Source organism: Pelobates fuscus, chromosome 10, assembly GCF_036172605.1.
Source record: "Pelobates fuscus isolate aPelFus1 chromosome 10, aPelFus1.pri, whole genome shotgun sequence".
Classification (NCBI taxonomy): domain Eukaryota; kingdom Metazoa; phylum Chordata; class Amphibia; order Anura; family Pelobatidae; genus Pelobates; species Pelobates fuscus.
Genome location: NC_086326.1, coordinates 106,514,337 through 106,531,128, shown reverse-complemented (window position 1 = coordinate 106,531,128; position 16,792 = coordinate 106,514,337). Strand labels below are relative to the sequence as shown.

The 16,792-nt window shown below is 41.1% G+C and overlaps 1 protein-coding gene across 7 annotated transcripts in view; it reads right to left on the bottom strand.

Annotated features, from left to right (window-relative positions):
* ZFP91 (ZFP91 zinc finger protein, atypical E3 ubiquitin ligase) overlaps nt 1-16,088 on the bottom strand; it is a 43,162-nt gene extending 27,074 nt beyond the window's left edge. For 5 of the 7 annotated variants that reach the window (XM_063434737.1, XM_063434738.1, XM_063434740.1 and 2 more), the window contains exons 1-3: nt 15,824-16,087; nt 15,081-15,112; nt 12,775-12,984 (exon numbers count right to left, since the gene is read on the bottom strand). In XM_063434737.1, the coding sequence (XP_063290807.1) occupies nt 12,775-12,984; nt 15,081-15,112; nt 15,824-16,011 (430 nt within the window). In that variant the 5' untranslated portion in view covers nt 16,012-16,087. Of the gene's footprint in view, nt 1-12,774; nt 12,985-15,080; nt 15,113-15,627; nt 15,667-15,823 lie in introns of those variants that run through there. The other 2 variants (XM_063434739.1, XM_063434742.1) reach the window with 2 other exon arrangements.
* Nucleotides 16,089-16,792: the final 704 nt, after the last annotated feature.

Sequence of the window (16,792 nt, the reverse complement as noted above, 5' to 3'; positions counted from 1 at the left end):
TTGGGAGTCAAATACATTAAGCGTTTTACGTTTTGCATCCCTCTCCCACATCAACCAGGTGGTCAGGTGTTTGTTATTGTGTCCCTCGGGTTGGACCTTGTTGTCCTGGACCTGCGCCCCCTTTTAGTGAGTGCCCGTTATCTTTTTTTTTTTTTTTTTATATATCTACTGGACATTGTTTGCTTTGCCTTATTGGATGAGATGGCTCACAAATCAGTTGAAATTTGCAAAGTTTCTCCGACATCTCCATTCTCCAGTGGAATGTTCAATGTATCCTCATAGGTTTCCTTCACTGCTGAATTGTTGGGTACTGATGGAATAGCCTTCAAATGTTAAAGATTTCTATGTAAGCATTGCCCATCATTGGTTTGAACTACATATGATCTTGGAGAATATTGCTTGATAATTGTCCCTATAGTGCTCCAGTTTGAACCTTGTATTCATACAGGCGTTGGTACAAGAAGATTCTCCAAAAGTTTTGCAGCTCGGTCTTACCATTCAGTCCTTTCTTCCTGGTTTCGATTTTGTTTTATATTACATGTTTTTGTGGGAAGGTTTTGAAAATTGGTACTTGTTTAACCAGCTGTCTGCCAAACAATAATTCTGCCAGTGACTTACATTTTAAGGGTGTAGCTCTAAAAATTAAAAAAAGCCAGACATGAATCCTCCTCTGCTTCTGTTGCTTTACAAAGCATGTTTTTCACTATCTTTACTCCAGCTTCTGCTAAACCATTTGATTGAGGAAATCGCAGACTGGATGTTCCATGTTCAAATTTATAGGTACTGGAAAAAAACTCTAAACTGTACAACTATATTGATTACCATTGTCTGATATTATTACTCTTGGAATGTTAATCGCCGACTTATCTTTCAATAATGCTGATTATTTTGAGAAAATTGTTTAACCACATATAATGCTGTTTTTTTAAAACAAAAAAAAAAAGTTCATCCCTAACGTTTTCCAGAGTGCCAAAGGAAAGTTAATCGGCCACTATAAGGTAACAGAGGTCTGAATACTTGGCAAGTCAGGCATTGAGTAATAATCATCTCAATGTATTCATTAATATTTGGTCAGTAGAAAATGTCTCCAGCTTGTAGTTAGTCTTTTCTATACTTGAATGACCTTCATTTAGTCTTTTCAGTAAGGACTTCAAAAGATTATTGTTCCAGCGATTTTTCAGTCCTTGTCCTTTGAAAATAACCCATTTTATCAAATAAAGTTTACAACTGTATGGTCTATACCAGGGGTATGCAACGTTTTAGTAGTACTGTGACAAAACAAGATCTTTAAGCCCCTTGTCATGCTGGTCCTATTTTTGAAGTGTGTATGTTGCAGTATTCTGCTTGTGTTATTTATGAGTGCTGCAGTTGCATTGGTGTTTATATTGGCTGTTATATTGTATATGTCCATGAGTAGTTTGTGGTATTATGTATGATACCTATGAACGTGGGCTGCTTGTGAAATTGTGTATGTGTATGATGTCACATTGTGTTTGGTGGGGTGTGTGGGGCTGCTTGTGGGATTGTGTGTGTGTATGTGGATTGTCAGTGGTGTTATGTTTGTGGGCGGTTTGTATTATTTGTATGAGGGAGAGGCTAATTCTGCAGCTCTGTGTAACAGTGTGGGTGGCTTTACTGGGGTCCAGGTTGGCCAGGATCAGGTCAAGGGCAGGAGCTGTGGTAGCTGCGGTGTGCTGCTCTTCTCCACTGTGAATTCCCATTCATAACTACTTGGAGGAAGTGATCTGAGATCACGTCCTTTAAGTGTTGCAATGTTTAAATTGAGGATTGCCTCTCACGACCTGCATTTAATGCTCAATTTGCGCTAGCAGATATCTAAAGTCCCACTGGGATTCCTGATAGGCCAGAGCCTGTTCTGCCCCTGGCAGTCTTGAGTGCACTGCAAAGGCACGTGAAGTGCCATGCATGGCACACGTGCCATAGGTTGCTGTATAGACCCCTTCGATTTGCCATTTTGAATGGATTTCTTTACTTGACTTAGAAAGAAATGCATCTGTTGCTGTAGCATGCTTAATTGCTGCCCACATTGCATGACTGAACGGACCTGACCTTAACATCAGACTGAAGTGAACAGTCACCTCTTTTTGCAACTGTAAGTTTTCCTTTTTAAAGTGTAAGTAGTCAGTATCAGCTACATCAACTCCTTGCCAGGTAAAAAGTCCAGGATGAAGCCATACCTTTGAAGTATCAGCAACAGTTGAATTCTTGGAAGTGCATCTATCAAGCCCTTTTGGTAGATGTAGATCAAATGTTTGAGATTAGTTTCTGCTGAGAATACTCTCTCATACAAATATAAAAAAATTCACATCCGTAAACTAATCCCAGTGTTTCCTTTTAAATTTGCATAAATTATTTTTCTGTATCTGTCAATGCCTTAAATGAATAAGCCATAGGCAGTAATCATGAGCCTTGATTTTGAAATAGAATTGCTCCCAATACATTCTCAGAAGCATCAGTGGACAACTTTGATTCTGCTGTTGGATCAAAGAATTGCATAGTATGTGCCATAGTAAGCAGTATCTTCCAATAAAAAAAATAAAAAAACTTCCATTCTTTCTGGGATTCGCTGACCAGTCCCAAGCATAAATTTTAGTTGTTGCATTAGAGTAGTTTTGCCACAGCAGTTTATTTTCTGGCTGCGGCATTTCTGTAATTGCCTTAATCTTTTTCATGTTTGGTATAACACTACTTCTAGTGGAGTTGAAGTTTTTCTGAATTGATACTTTGTTTTACTGTGCTTTAAGTTACTCACCTTAACAACATTTAAGACCATCTTCCGTCAATTCCTGTTCTATTGGTTTTACCCCAGATTGTGCATGGTATTTGTTCTAGAAGTTGCTGCATGGTACTATAAAACACTTTAGTTTGTACTAATCTATCCCATACTCAACCTAACATGTAAATTGCTGTTATGTTGGACTATTTAGCTTTCAACCCTCTAGAATGTAAGCTCATTGAGCAGGGCCCTCCACCTCTCTGTTCCTGTATGTCCAGTTGTCTGGTTACAATTACATGTCTGTTAGTCCACCCATTGTACAGCGTTACGGAATATAATGGCGCTATATAAATAATAAAATAATAAATAATAACCCCTATCCCCCGCTTCCCCCCTCATCCTATCACAACGAAAACATTGCATACACCTCAATGCTTCAAAACTCTATGCCAGTACGTATATAAGGCAATATATGCGGAATAAGTCACGAACCATTGTATAGAAGCACCGCCTCATATTGGTACCATATCGGTATTACATTACATTACATCCCATACCGCAAGATAGCGAAGGGATAATATTTGATCATCCTACTCCCTTTTTTAGTTTATGTGGCTTGTCCTAGAATCAGGGCCAGGCCCACAGAAAGATCCCTGGCGGCAGGAATGTAGTCACCATAGCTCTCCTTACGGAGTGGCAGCCACACCAACATGATCAAGCATTTTATGGTATATATGACCCTTCCATGACATTATCGCTGTCTATGCACTGGCATCTGTGAAATGGTTCCAATGTTGAGATGCAACACTCATGTTTATTAATGTCAATGCATATTACTGTATCCTTACAATCCTTGCCATTTACCTTGAACTGTCGGTTTAAAAAAAATCTGCCAAAATCCAGATGATGCATCAGGTTTGCTGAATACAATTCCTCCACTTAACTCTCCAAGCAATTTCCTTGGTAAATGGAAAGGTTTTATTAAAGGGATACTATAAAAGTGACAATGCTGTATTCCTGGCACTATAGCTCCCTCTGCCTCCCCCGCGTTAAATAAACTGTTAAAAAACCCGTTATTTTACTTGCCTGATCAGAACGCCGATATCCCTCGGTGCTGATTCAAGGCATCACCAACTCCTCCGTCTCGGGAAGAGCAGGTGCTATAGCCATGAGACCTCCCCATAGGAAAGCATTTAATCAATACTTTCCTATGGGGGGAAAACCTGACCCTGGATGTCCTCATGCAGAGCGTGAGATACCTGTCCAGCGTCAGATACCTGACCAAAGGTCTGTTTGGATGCAGGAAACGCTGATAGACAGCCACTGGAGGCAGACTTAGTGCTGCAATATAAACATTGCAGTTTCTTTGGAACTGCCATGTTTAACATTGCAGCACTAAGGGCAATAGGGACACTGTACCCAGACCACTTTAATTAGCTGAAGTGGTCTGGGTGCCTATAGTGTTCCTTTAAGATGCCTTTATTCAGTCCCTTGGGATCAATTCAGAATCCAAGACCCCCATATCAGGTTTTTCCACCAATACCATAGAATCAACCCAATCAGTGGGTGTCTTCGTTTTCTTTAGAATATAATTTTCCTCCATTCTGGCAGGTTCCTGTTTAAGGCGATCCATTAAAAGTAACAAAGACATTTCGCATGGCATGTACTACTGGTTGAGAACTCTCTTTTAGTTGTATATGTTATATGTATATTCGTTTTTGTTACTGCATTTTTATACAGTTGCTGGCTTGTGAAAAAACCTATGTAAGATGAATAACAATATTCATAGACATTCCTACTATTAAAGCACGCTAGTAGATATTGTGAAATCTACCTCCTTTGCCATTATGAATTAAAATAAACGCTAATTTCACAATATCCTGGGAGTTGTTTTGTACATTATAAATTTTAAACATTTTTGACATTCATGCACCCAGAGGGCATACGACATGCACTTCAACCGGAAATCTGTGGTTTATTCGCTAAACAGCAATACTGCAATTACCTGAAAACATGAATTGCAAACCTCAGGTAAATTGTGTAGAATTGGGAGGGAGAGGGGGATAAATAAACATTTTAAAATCCAATCATTAAAAGGAACACGGCAGGCAGTATAACATTTTGAAGTTGTTATAGTGCCTTTAGTCCTACTGCCAAAAAATTTAATTCATAGAAAAAAATATAGTGTTAGTTTCTTACACTACAATGCCCTCTTGTTCACCTCTCACTTGTGATCCACCCCCGGCATATAAAGGGTGAAAAAACATTTATTCACTTACCCGATTCTAGTGCCAATGTCCCTCGGTGCGGTGTCGCTCTGCCTAGTCTGTTGCCATCCAATAGGGGGACCTAATGTGCTTTCTGTCAGGATCGGGACAGGGATCCAACACGCAGAATACAAACAGGAGCTAGGTACGTATACCGGACCTTAGAATGGCCAGACTAACGTAAGGAGAAAGCAAAGAATGGTCAGAGACAAGCCGAGGTCGAGGGAACGAGAGAACAGGTAAGCGAGAGACGAGCCGAGGTCAAAGGACACGAGAGATAAGCAGGAACGAAAGTACAAGCAGAGTCAGAACCAAAGAGACAATAGTAATAAGAGCACTGAGTGACCAGACAAGCTAGAACCACGACAGGGCAATGAACCATTACACACATCCCTATTTTATACCTAGCTCTTTGATTGATGACTCTGCCCCTGCCGAGCCCTGATTCGTTGTTCGGAACTAGATTGACAGGTCGGGACCTGATTGCCGTCATGACGTCGGCTCCTGAGCGCCGCGTCATAAAAGGAAGCGGGGCTATCGCGGCCGGCGTGTAAACGGTTATGAGAGCTGTGAGGATTGGGTGAATCAGTCCCTCTGAGAGGACGGCCGTTAGAAAGTCTAACCTCCTCCGAGGTAGAGACTTCAGGTACCCTGACACTTTCGTAGTGAGCGCCACATGCGGATTAGGTCTTTGCTATAAGAAACCATTGCCTCAATGCATTCCTATAGGGTTCTATAAGACGCTGGACGTCCTCATGCAGAGCGGGAGGACATCCAGCGTTGTTACTCCCACATCTGATGCGCACATTCAAGACTTCTCTAGGGCTGCACCATTCCTGTGGAACTCCCTTCCCTTTTACGTTAGACGCTCGCCCAGTCTTAACTCCTTCAAAAAATAATTATTCAAAATGTACTTTTTCACAAAAGCATATCGATTAAACTGTTAATGGCTCCAAACTAATTCATCTCCTGTCACGGTAAAAAAATATAAATAAAAATAAAATAACGGAATTTGCTGGTGCTGAATAAATATAATAATAATAAATAATCTCCAGAAAGCACCTCTAGTGGCTGCCTGGTAGACAGCCACTAAAGGCAGCCTTAGTGCTGCAATTTGAATATTGAAGTTTATAAAAAACAGCAATGCTTCATATTGCAGGACTAAGTGGGACACTGTACTCAGACCCCTTGGTCTGGCTGCCTGCAGTGCCCCTTAAATAGTTTGTAGGTATTGAAGTACAGCTTTAAGCCCTGCATGCAAGCCCTCTGAGTAGGAGAGCCTGGACTGCTACTTCCCAGCTCTGATACCCAGACACACCTTGAGGACACATTCAGTGCTGTCACCATGGTCTGGCAAAGAATCATTGCATAGGCATTTTATTGGACTGGCCACGCAAAAGGTTCCTTGCCGCTGGAAATAGCCTTAATTAGATTATATTTATTCATTATACTGCATATGGTGGTGGTGGTGGTGGTGGTGGTAAGTAAGGAGGGGGTTGAAAGCATGCCTGTGATTTAGTACAAGGTCTGTATCTCCCATATTCTATCCCACCCAGTAAAGAAAACATTTTTCACCCACACCCAGCCACTATACAATTTATATTGACACCTTTCTGTCATCCTAGTCCTCAGACTCCTTTTTAGAGAAGTAAAAAATAAGTACAGCATAGCGTGAACAGGATGTATTTTCATATGCAAATACAGGCAAGTTACTTTTAACTCTTCCCCCTGTAAAATTGTTAAAGTGAAGTGGAACAAAGACATGAGGTACTCTACTTCACAATTTTGTTAAACTTGAGAATTTTCCATTAACAGATTTCTATCTTATGCCAATATTCAAACCATGTACAACTAACCATGGTTTCTCCCTTTCATATCTGTACAGAAACAAGTATGCCAAATGCCTTAGATCCCTTCGAACGCTGTGATCACTGTCCATCCCCATTTCCTGCTAAAATTAAAGATTACTTGCCTTGTTTCCAGAGTAGAGACTCCTCTGCTGCAGCCACCTGCTCCACATCCAAAGAAGTCAACATGCCTGTTGACACCTTCTGCAAACTCATTTAAATCCTTCTCATAGAGAAGTACTGGATTGGCAATATGCATATGCGGCCCAACACTGAACTCCTCCAATCAAATGCTGCCATTTGATTGTAGAATCGAGTTTCACTCTGTTATGGAGGTGGAAGACACCAATTAGGAGGTGTATTTAAAGGAACATTATAGCATTAAGAATACACACTTGTATTCCCAACACTATAGTGCCCATGACTACTTTCATTCAGGTCTAACCAACCTTCTCCCCTCACTCGTGTGCAATAAAATGTGTAAAAAGTTTTACTTTCCATTTTCCAGCACGGCGCGTCTTACTTTTCAGCCTCTCGCAACGACACAGAGGAAGCATGAGGAGAATTAGGGACCTAATGGGCATGTGCCCATAATTAAAATTTAAAATTGATGCTTCCCTACGGGGCTTTTGTCATGTGACCAAGTTTTACGCATACTGACAGCAACTAGAGGGGTTTCTGAAAAAAATAAAATAAAAACCACACTAAATGTTTTACATTGCGGGATAAAAACTACTAGACCACTGTGACGGAACGCGGTCACTGAGTACCATGCCCACATGAGCCCTCAAAAAGCTACGGCCATACATTTATAGACAACAGTTTACTTTACTCACTGATCACAACCCATTGGTATGGCTTAACCGGGTAGCTGGAGACAATGCCAGGTAGAGCCTGGCCCTACAACCATACGACTTTTCCATTCATTATAGACCCAGTAAGCAAAATGGGATTGCCGACGGGTTATCACGACAGATAGGACTGGAAAAATGATCTGTAAGTACTTCCCCGGACATCCCCAAGCCGATCCGTTGGGATTATACTGTGTATGCAGGCTTGTAGTTAAGGGGGAGCTGTGTGGCAAAACTACCACTCATTCATATGCTTTTTCCCCTTGTTCGCAAATTATGTTTGGGTTTGATTAGAAGTTTGTGCTTGTGCCATTCTGAATGTAATAGAAATGAGGCTTAGTTATTAATCTGTGGGTAAGTGTTAGTGTCTCTTTTGGATAGGATACTGGAGCACAGGGGGTCTTGAGTGCTGATGACTATTCAGATCAAAGGACACCTTATCTAGGAGGAAATCAGGACATACAGCAAGTGAGAGAGATAGTTCATACTGAAGACTTCCAGGCCACTTGTGTGTGACTTCACACACGTTGCAGAGTGGCTCAGTTGTGGTCCCAGCTTCAAAGAGGAATTTGGATTGTTAGCTCGGACCTCTCAGAATATTGTATATATATTAAAAGCCTTGTATTATTGTATGGAGAACCCATCTAGGGGTCTGTGCATAAAAGCCATGTGTGTTCCAATAAACCTCAGTTGACTCCCAGGATTAGGTTTCGTCTGGTTACTGGGGGAATGGGTATTTACTTGTGCTGATGATTCCAAAATGTGGCTGACGGAAGGCAATAGCGGAGGTAACCTGTCAGGTTACCAGTGGTCTGCTACAACCACTGCCACAAGAACACTTTATTGAGATTAGTCTGAGTAACTTTAGTGGTCATTTAATAAAATAAAATAAACGTCATCCACAACACTACCATGATCTTTTACCGCTTTCATCCAGCATAATTTAGAGGGACTATCCTGGAATTAGCAGATTCTTGTTTTAATGCATTATACAGATTACGCACAACATTATTTACACTTTGCAGTCTTTTCCTATCTGCTACTCACAGTATCAACAATTGGCTCAATATTATCCAGACAATCAATGCTCTCATCATATAAACATATACAACACTCAAGACATCAACAGATATTTTAATTGTCTATACGCTCTTGAGTTCTACACTTTTCTATGGAAAGCATCTGTGCAAGCAAAGCAGTATTATGTGTGCATTCACAAACTTGGAAATGGTTAATGCTTTTTATGCCCTTGTCCGAATTGCACTAGGTGTAATGCATTACATCTTGAGCAAGTAGTGGTGATGTGGGCTTCAAATGGCACCAGGATCTGGAGAAAGAAGATGGTGGCATCAGTAAGGTCCAATCTCTGAAGGAATATCTTTGTTTACATATGATAAAGCGGACTCACATTTTATTAACCGTTTTATTTTTTTTATTTAATATTTATCCTATAATAGCATGTCTTTATGAGCATTATGACACTAGAGATACTCTATCTTTAAAGGGACACTCCAGGCACCCTGACCACTTCTGCCCATTGGAGTGGTCTGGGTGCCAACTCCAACTAACTCCCACTACCCTTAACCCTGCAAGCGTAATTATTGCAGTTTTCATAAACTGCAATATTTACCTTGCAGGGTTAAGTCCTCCTCTAGTGGCTGTCTACTAGACAGCTTCTAGAGGGCACTTCAGTGTGTATAGCACACATTCCGTGTGCTATAGCATCGCTGGACGTCCTCACACTATGTGAGGACCTCCAGCGTTGCTGAAATCCCCATAGGAAAGCATTTTTCAATGCTTTTCTATGGGGAGGTCCACTGCACACACATTAGGTCGCCCCAGCCGGCAGCAACGCATGCGCAATAGGTTGCCCCCGTCGGCGGGTGAGGAGCGTGAGCGGACCCTGAATCAGCGCCAAGGGAGATCGGCGCTGGATATAGGTAAGTCACTGAAGGGGTTTTATAACCCCTTCAGCAATTTGGGATGGGGGGTGGGAGGGAGAGGGGATATGCAGTGCCAGGAAAACTGTTTGTTTTCCTGGCACTGGAGAGTCCCTTTAACCTAAGAGTGTTCCTTTGTATCACAGTCACAGTTCATTGATCTGCCTCCTTGGCGGATCTGAGCCAATCACAATGCTTTCACATAGGAAAACAATGGATTGACGGAGACTGTCAAGGAGAAGAGCCAGCACAAGCCAAACACATTGAATCAATGCAGCTCTATGAGGAAACTTCTGTGTCTCCATGCAGAGGTTGGAGACACTGAATGGCAGTGCTGCACAGCGTGCAGCACTGCCCCAGGAAGCACTGCTAGTAGCCATCTTTGGAATGGCCACTGGAGGTATCCATAGGCTGCAATGTAAACACTGCCTTTCCTCTGAAAACAGTGTTTACAGCAAAAAAGCCTGAAGTGATGGATTATACTACTCACCAGAACACTTGAGCGTTTTGAAGTGGTCATGGTGCCTGAAGTCTGTATTCACAGCATTTGAATGAGAAATGCTGCACAAATATGAAATTTACCCATCTGCTGCCAAAGGTATAACTCCACCTCCAGCAGCATCCTAGGGGTGTCACTAGCTCTGGTTTGGTCCTGGCTTGTGCAATTCATTGACTACACCTTTGTAGAAAGCAGAAATGCATAACCACAAAGGAGAGGAGCCTTGGAGCTCAGACCCAGGTAAGAGGGCAAACAGTTGCTAAATGGTTTGCCCCATTAGTGGAGAACTACGCCAGGGTCCTCCTGGCATCATACCCTCAACTAACATTAATCCTCAATGAAAACCATACAGATACACCCAAACTAGACACGAATCCACACAATTTAGCAGACACAATACCACAATTGTGATTCTAGTTAAAAACCCATTACAAATTATAGCAGCTGCAATACTAAAGTTTTTTCTCCCTGCACCTGCAGAAAATAAAGTAGAGCTCTATTGTTTAACACAAGGAAAAAACTGTATCTGCTATTGCATTATGCATGAACAGTTTATGCCCTTGTAAGCAGACTTACCATTTGTCAGAAGAGATTAAAAGGAACACTATACTAACTACTTCGCTTTACGGCACCCTCAGACTGCTTTGCAATGTTGATGATCTCATAAGAAAGCATTGCGAGGCTATTGAGTACATGCGGCAAAAAGCGATGCGCCAATCAGCATCTCCTCATAGAGGTGCATTGAATCAATGCATGTGTATGGGCAACGTTTAGCGAAGGTGTTCCTAAGTAGCAAGATTTTTTTCTCTCAAAAAGGCAGTGTGTACATTAAAAAGCCTAATGGACAGGCTATAGACACCAGGATCACTGCATTAAAAGTTGTGGTTTGGATGACTCCAGTGTCCTTTTAAGAAAACACAAATTCTAAGTTCCAGGTCCCATTTCTAGGCCTCTGTGACAATCTGTCACCAAAGGTTTGTTAATTTCTTTCCTAGGGTAGCTAAGAAATTTTAAACTCTTTCCAGATCTAGAACACATGGTGAGGCTACCATAAAATGTCCCTTAGTGGAAATATAAAAGTTAATCTAGTACCAAATCGTTAACATTTAAGTATACTGCACTTTGAGTGGTTATTTAACACTCGCCAGTTTGCATACTGTGCTTCTCCTCCACTCTCTGGCTTGCCTGTGTCAATGGAGAGGAGTTGGGAGGTCAGTAGCACTTTCCCTCGTTTTAAAAAGCAGTCTCTGTATGATGTTGTAGCAAATAAGGCCTTCCCAGCTACCCTTTCATTCTTTTCAAATATTGCATAACATATCGCTTCTTCCTGGCGCAGTGAGTCATTATGCTGTATGAGAGTGCAGAGAGAACTGGGAAAGTGTAATATACTACTGCATCATGCATAGACAATCTACTCCTTTGCAGTAGATGGAGGCAATAAGCAGATCTCGTCTCTCCTGACCAACAGGAAGACTAATTCTAAATTCCAGGTCACATTACTTTTTCACCATGGGAGGCTGGTACCATGAATTTGTTGTGTCTTGTCTAGCACATTTAAGTATATAATTTGGAAAGTATAACAGTGAATCCTAGATTGTATTGTTTGTTTCACACCTTTTTCTTGCATGCAGTCACTGTATTATAATGTTTCAACTATCTGACAAGGCTCAACGTTTAACAAAAAGACAGAATTCCAATATTATGTGACCACCCTTCAGAATATACATGATTCTAAATAGGAAGTGGAAAAAAAAAAAAAAATCTGTATATCATTATACAACCGGAACATCATTTTTGGTACAATGTATATACTTACAGGGTTATTAAAAGTGAATTTCTAAGTCAAGATCAAAATAGCTGGACTGGAAATAAATCTCTACGTCAGCTATGTTTTCAGTCAGAAACCCTGGTCCTAAATTTTAAATTCACTTTGAATTCTCACTTTAGTGAAAAACACTGTAAATGTACCTACCCCCAAGTCAAGAGGAGATTCACTTTGGTGAGTGTGTCATGGATCCTGCAGGCTTGCAGTGACAAATAATGTGGGACTTGCAATTTTGAGTGTGTGTGTATATTTATCTAGATATATGTATCAGACACACTTGTACTATCAGATTTATTATGCACCACAGTTATGTAAGCGTTTCACATCTGGTTGGTCAGCCCAAAAGCCACTCTAGAAAAGACTTTCTATTAACCAGACATAATAAATCTTGTGTTATATTCCATAAAAGGAAACAAAAACAAAAAAGACCAATATTTCATCAACTGCATTTTAAATATTCCACCAGCTCAAAGCAAATTTCCAAAACCAGCCAACATGGTACTCTCAGGTTCAAATATTTAACAGCTTTAGCTGGTTTAACCCCTTAAGGACCAAACTTCTGGAATAAAAGGGGATCATGACATGTCACGTGTCCTTAAGGGGTTAAAAAAAAAAATTAAAAAAAATTATACATTCCACAGCTTTATTTTTGCTCATACAAATATGTAACCAAGCATACATTACCCATTACACCAAAAACAATTCATATTATTTTAACTTCAGGTACCCAATACATACATTTATCAGACATAAATTGCAATTATGTGATTCACTGTTTTCCAGGTACTGCCAAGTTTATTTTTCTTACCATACACAAGCTGATGTTGATCAGGTTCAGATTTGCAAATGAGTTGCAGGGTTTGGGTCTGACTAGTTCGCGAGCTGCGTAGGACTCCTTCCCTCACTATAGCATGGCTTTCTACTACTTCCAGTGGATGATCCTGGATCAATATTGTAGGTTCTATATCTTGTATCACTACTTCATCTTCCTCCACTTCCCGCTTTGGTGCTAAAATGGCTAAGAAAATAAGAGTGGCAACACATTGTAATGATTCTTCATATGCACAGTCTATAATGTTTAATGACAGTTAGGAATATTCACTAAACTCAGAATTGTATCTAAATTAAAATCCAAGTGTCAAAATTTAGGTGAAAAAAATAAATAAATGGCTGATCTGGAAAACTTCAACTCCGCTACATACGCAGCTTGACTATTGTAGACTAAATATTAACATGCTAGTTTTAATTCTACAGATTGGTTTGATTATTCTGGCCTGATTAAATAAAAATGTGTCAAGTTCTAAAAAGATTAAAAACCAAGAAAAGGGCACTTAAGTTGAATTGAAGAAGAACTGTCACTTCCACATAATTGACAGTTCCTTGACCCCAGTAAATGCTATTGCAGTGTTTATTGGGGTGAACTGTGCAGCAGAGGTAAGGGAAAAAAACAAAATCCCAAAAGAAGCAAATAACTTACCTCTGCTGCACTTCTGTGCTTGATGCCTTGGAAGAGAGCAGTCCCCTAATGGAGAAATTCTGTGCATGGGCATGACATTTTCTCCAGCAGGCCATTGCAAGAGTTAGCCAATTTAATGACTTTGCTCAGCTAAGTTCGAAGCAAAATTGTAACAAAAAAAAGATTATTTTTTTTTAGCACAACCAATAGTTAACTTTTAGTTAGCAATTTGTTTGTGCTAAGAGTGAGGAAGTACCAGTTCCTCTTTAAAGGCTTGCAGAGTTATACACTAAACCTGCAACCGTAGGGATTACACTAGGGTATTTAAAAGGAGCACAAACATGTATTCATGACCCTATAGGGTTAAAACCACCATCTAGCCCCCCTGCACCCTCTCATGCATCCCTAAAAATAGTAAAACTTACTTGTATTCAAGTCTGCAGCTGCATATTTTGTCCCTATTTCATTTAGACCTGCCCACTGCCCTCAGCAGAAGTGGTAGCCAGAGCCAATCACAATGTTTCCCCATAGGATTGGCTGAGACTGACAAAGAGGCAGATCAGAGGCAGAGCCAGCACAATCAAACACAGCCCTGGCCAATCAGCATCTCCTCATAGAGATGAATCCCTATGAGGAAAGTTCAGTGTCTGCATGCAGAGAGAGGAGATACTGAATGTTTGGATGCATTTTAGGCAGCCATGACCCAGGAAGGATCTCTAACAGCCATCTAGGGAGTGGCCAGTGAAGTTATCACTAGGCTGTAATGTAAACACTGCATTTTCTCTGAAAAGACAATTTATGCCGCAAAAAGCTTGAAGGTAATGATTCTACTCACCAGCACAAATTTAATAAGCTGTAGTTGTTCTGGTGACTATAGTGTCCCTTTAAAGGGACACTATAAGCACCAAACTTTAGCTTAATAAAGTGTTTTTTGGTGTATAGATCGATCCCCTAGAGCAGGCATAGGCAGCTTTTGGCACGCCAGATGTTTTGGACTACTCCTCCCATGATGCTTTGCCAGCATTATGGGGGATGCAGTCCACAACCTCTGGAGTGCCGAAGGTTGCCTATGCCGGTCCTAGAGTCTAGCTGCTCAATTCTCTGCCATTCGGGAGTTAAATCACTTTGTTTATGCAGCCCTTGTCACACTTCTACTGCATGTGACAATACAGTCTCCTTACAAATTCACTGTAAATAGATATAGAAATAAATGTTCAAGTGTCTTTATTGCACAGTCTGTTTAATTTAAAATGTCTTATCTCTGCTAGTTCAAAAAACAGAGCATTAGATTACAAACTTCTAAAGTGAAAACACTGCGGATTGAAAATGAAACCATTTTTTTCATGCAGGCTGTGTGAGTCACAGCCATGGGAGGTGTGGATAGGTCTGCATAAACAGAGAAAAACGTGATTTTACTCAAATGGCAGAGGATTGAGCAGTGATACTGCAAGAGTATAATCTATACACCCAAACTGCTTCATTAAGCGAACGTTGTTTTGAAAGTTACAGTATGCTTTTAATACCTGTTAAAAGGGGAAGTATATGTCATATCCTGATGATAAGATGCTTTTAATGTAATATTGCTTTTACCAAGACACTCAGAATGGATAACCAGTGTCAAGTCAGGCCTACAAAAAATACAAAAATAATAATCCTACCTTTATCCGCCACCATATCTCCCTCCATGAAGCTGAAAATGCAAAAAAAAAAAAGTACGGTGATTCGGGATAGAATATTAATGATTAAAAAAAAATCCACATAGCCACACTTTAAGACTTTTTTTTTTTTTTAAATAGACAGAAATTCCAAAATCATGACCTTCAAAAAAAAAAAAACAACTGTAAATGTCTACAACTATTTTGGTTCTCTAAATAACGTATTGGAAACGCAATAGAACTCACATCATTTACATTAAACATAAACAAGGCATATGCAAATCTTTTATATTTCACTTGAGACAATTCAAGCACGTAACAAAATTCTAATTTCTGTATACACAAGTTCCATGGAATCTACATCCTCACATTCCCACTTTAACATGTATTCATGAGGACCACTGGTGGACTCCTGAAAACAGGCTGAGTCACTTAAAATACACCCCACCCCACCTTAATTGTCAGCCACCATTATGCAGATTATATTCCTAGCACTTCCTGTCCCATACCTGTGTACTGCATTATTGCTATTAGCAGGTAAGTTACCTACCTGGTCACTAACCCACTTTGTGCACTTCAATGATTACACTGAGTCTGCCATATGCAAATAAAAAGCCCCTCCTACTGCAACTTAAAACCCCACACCCACCCTGCCAGGACACGCCCACCCTGCACACTGGGGACGGTCAGGTTGAAGCTCAGTTCGCCTTCACCTGGCCCACTCCCTGCTTCGTGACGTCATTCACCTGTCTTTGCCCCCATGCATTAGCTCCTCCTCCTCCCCAGGCAGTTCCCGGCGGCTCCGCCTCCTCCGCGGGCATTCTGCTTTCCGTCTGCGGGAGGAGCCTCCCACCGGTGCCTCTTCTTCCTTTGCCACCCCGTCTCCTCCTGCACCCCGCTTCGGGCGGACCCGCGGCTCCGGCCCTCCCGGCATCCGTCCGTCTGCCTGTCCTCTCTCACTCAGTGCGGGACGGCGCAGGCGCGAGACTCCCCCTCCGGGTCAAGCGTGCTGACGTCACACACCGCGACTGAACCTTCCGATCTCCACTGCGCATGCGTCGGCCGCTCGGCTCCCCAGCAGCGCGCATGCGTTCGGGCATTAAAAGTTTGACATTTTACCTGAGCGCCCGCCCACCTCAGCGCATGCTGCTGTCTGATTGGTGGCACCTGGAGTGGAAAGGAAAGCTAACACGGGGCGCATGCGCGTCTGGCACACCTTTCTCGAAGAGCATCACGGGAATTGTAGTTGTAGGGGCTTGCGATGGGAAGCTTTTTATAACCTATATGTTAGGAATCAGCTCTTTTTCACAAGGGGTGTGATCTAACAGGTCTTTAACATATAAATATAATTAACTGGCACGCCCAGTTATTTTGTAAAGAGACTGATAATATCATCACAGGAAAATTTAGAAATTGATCATTTTAAGTTTTTTTTATTTTTAAACTTAATTTGTACTTATGTCTCTCTTTAAATGTAACTTTATCTGCCCATTATTCTAGCAGTCACAGGAGATAAGACTGAGAACAGCTGCCACAAATCACCATTAATCACTGCTGCCATGGGTATGGCTGACATTATTCTTACTCATAGGCCATCACTAATGAGGGATATGGTGGCAGATCCAGTTTGTTTTCCTGGACATTTAACCGTAACATGGACAGCATTAGAAAAGTACTAGTATTCTAGTATGTAGAATTCAAATGCTGCAGGAGGA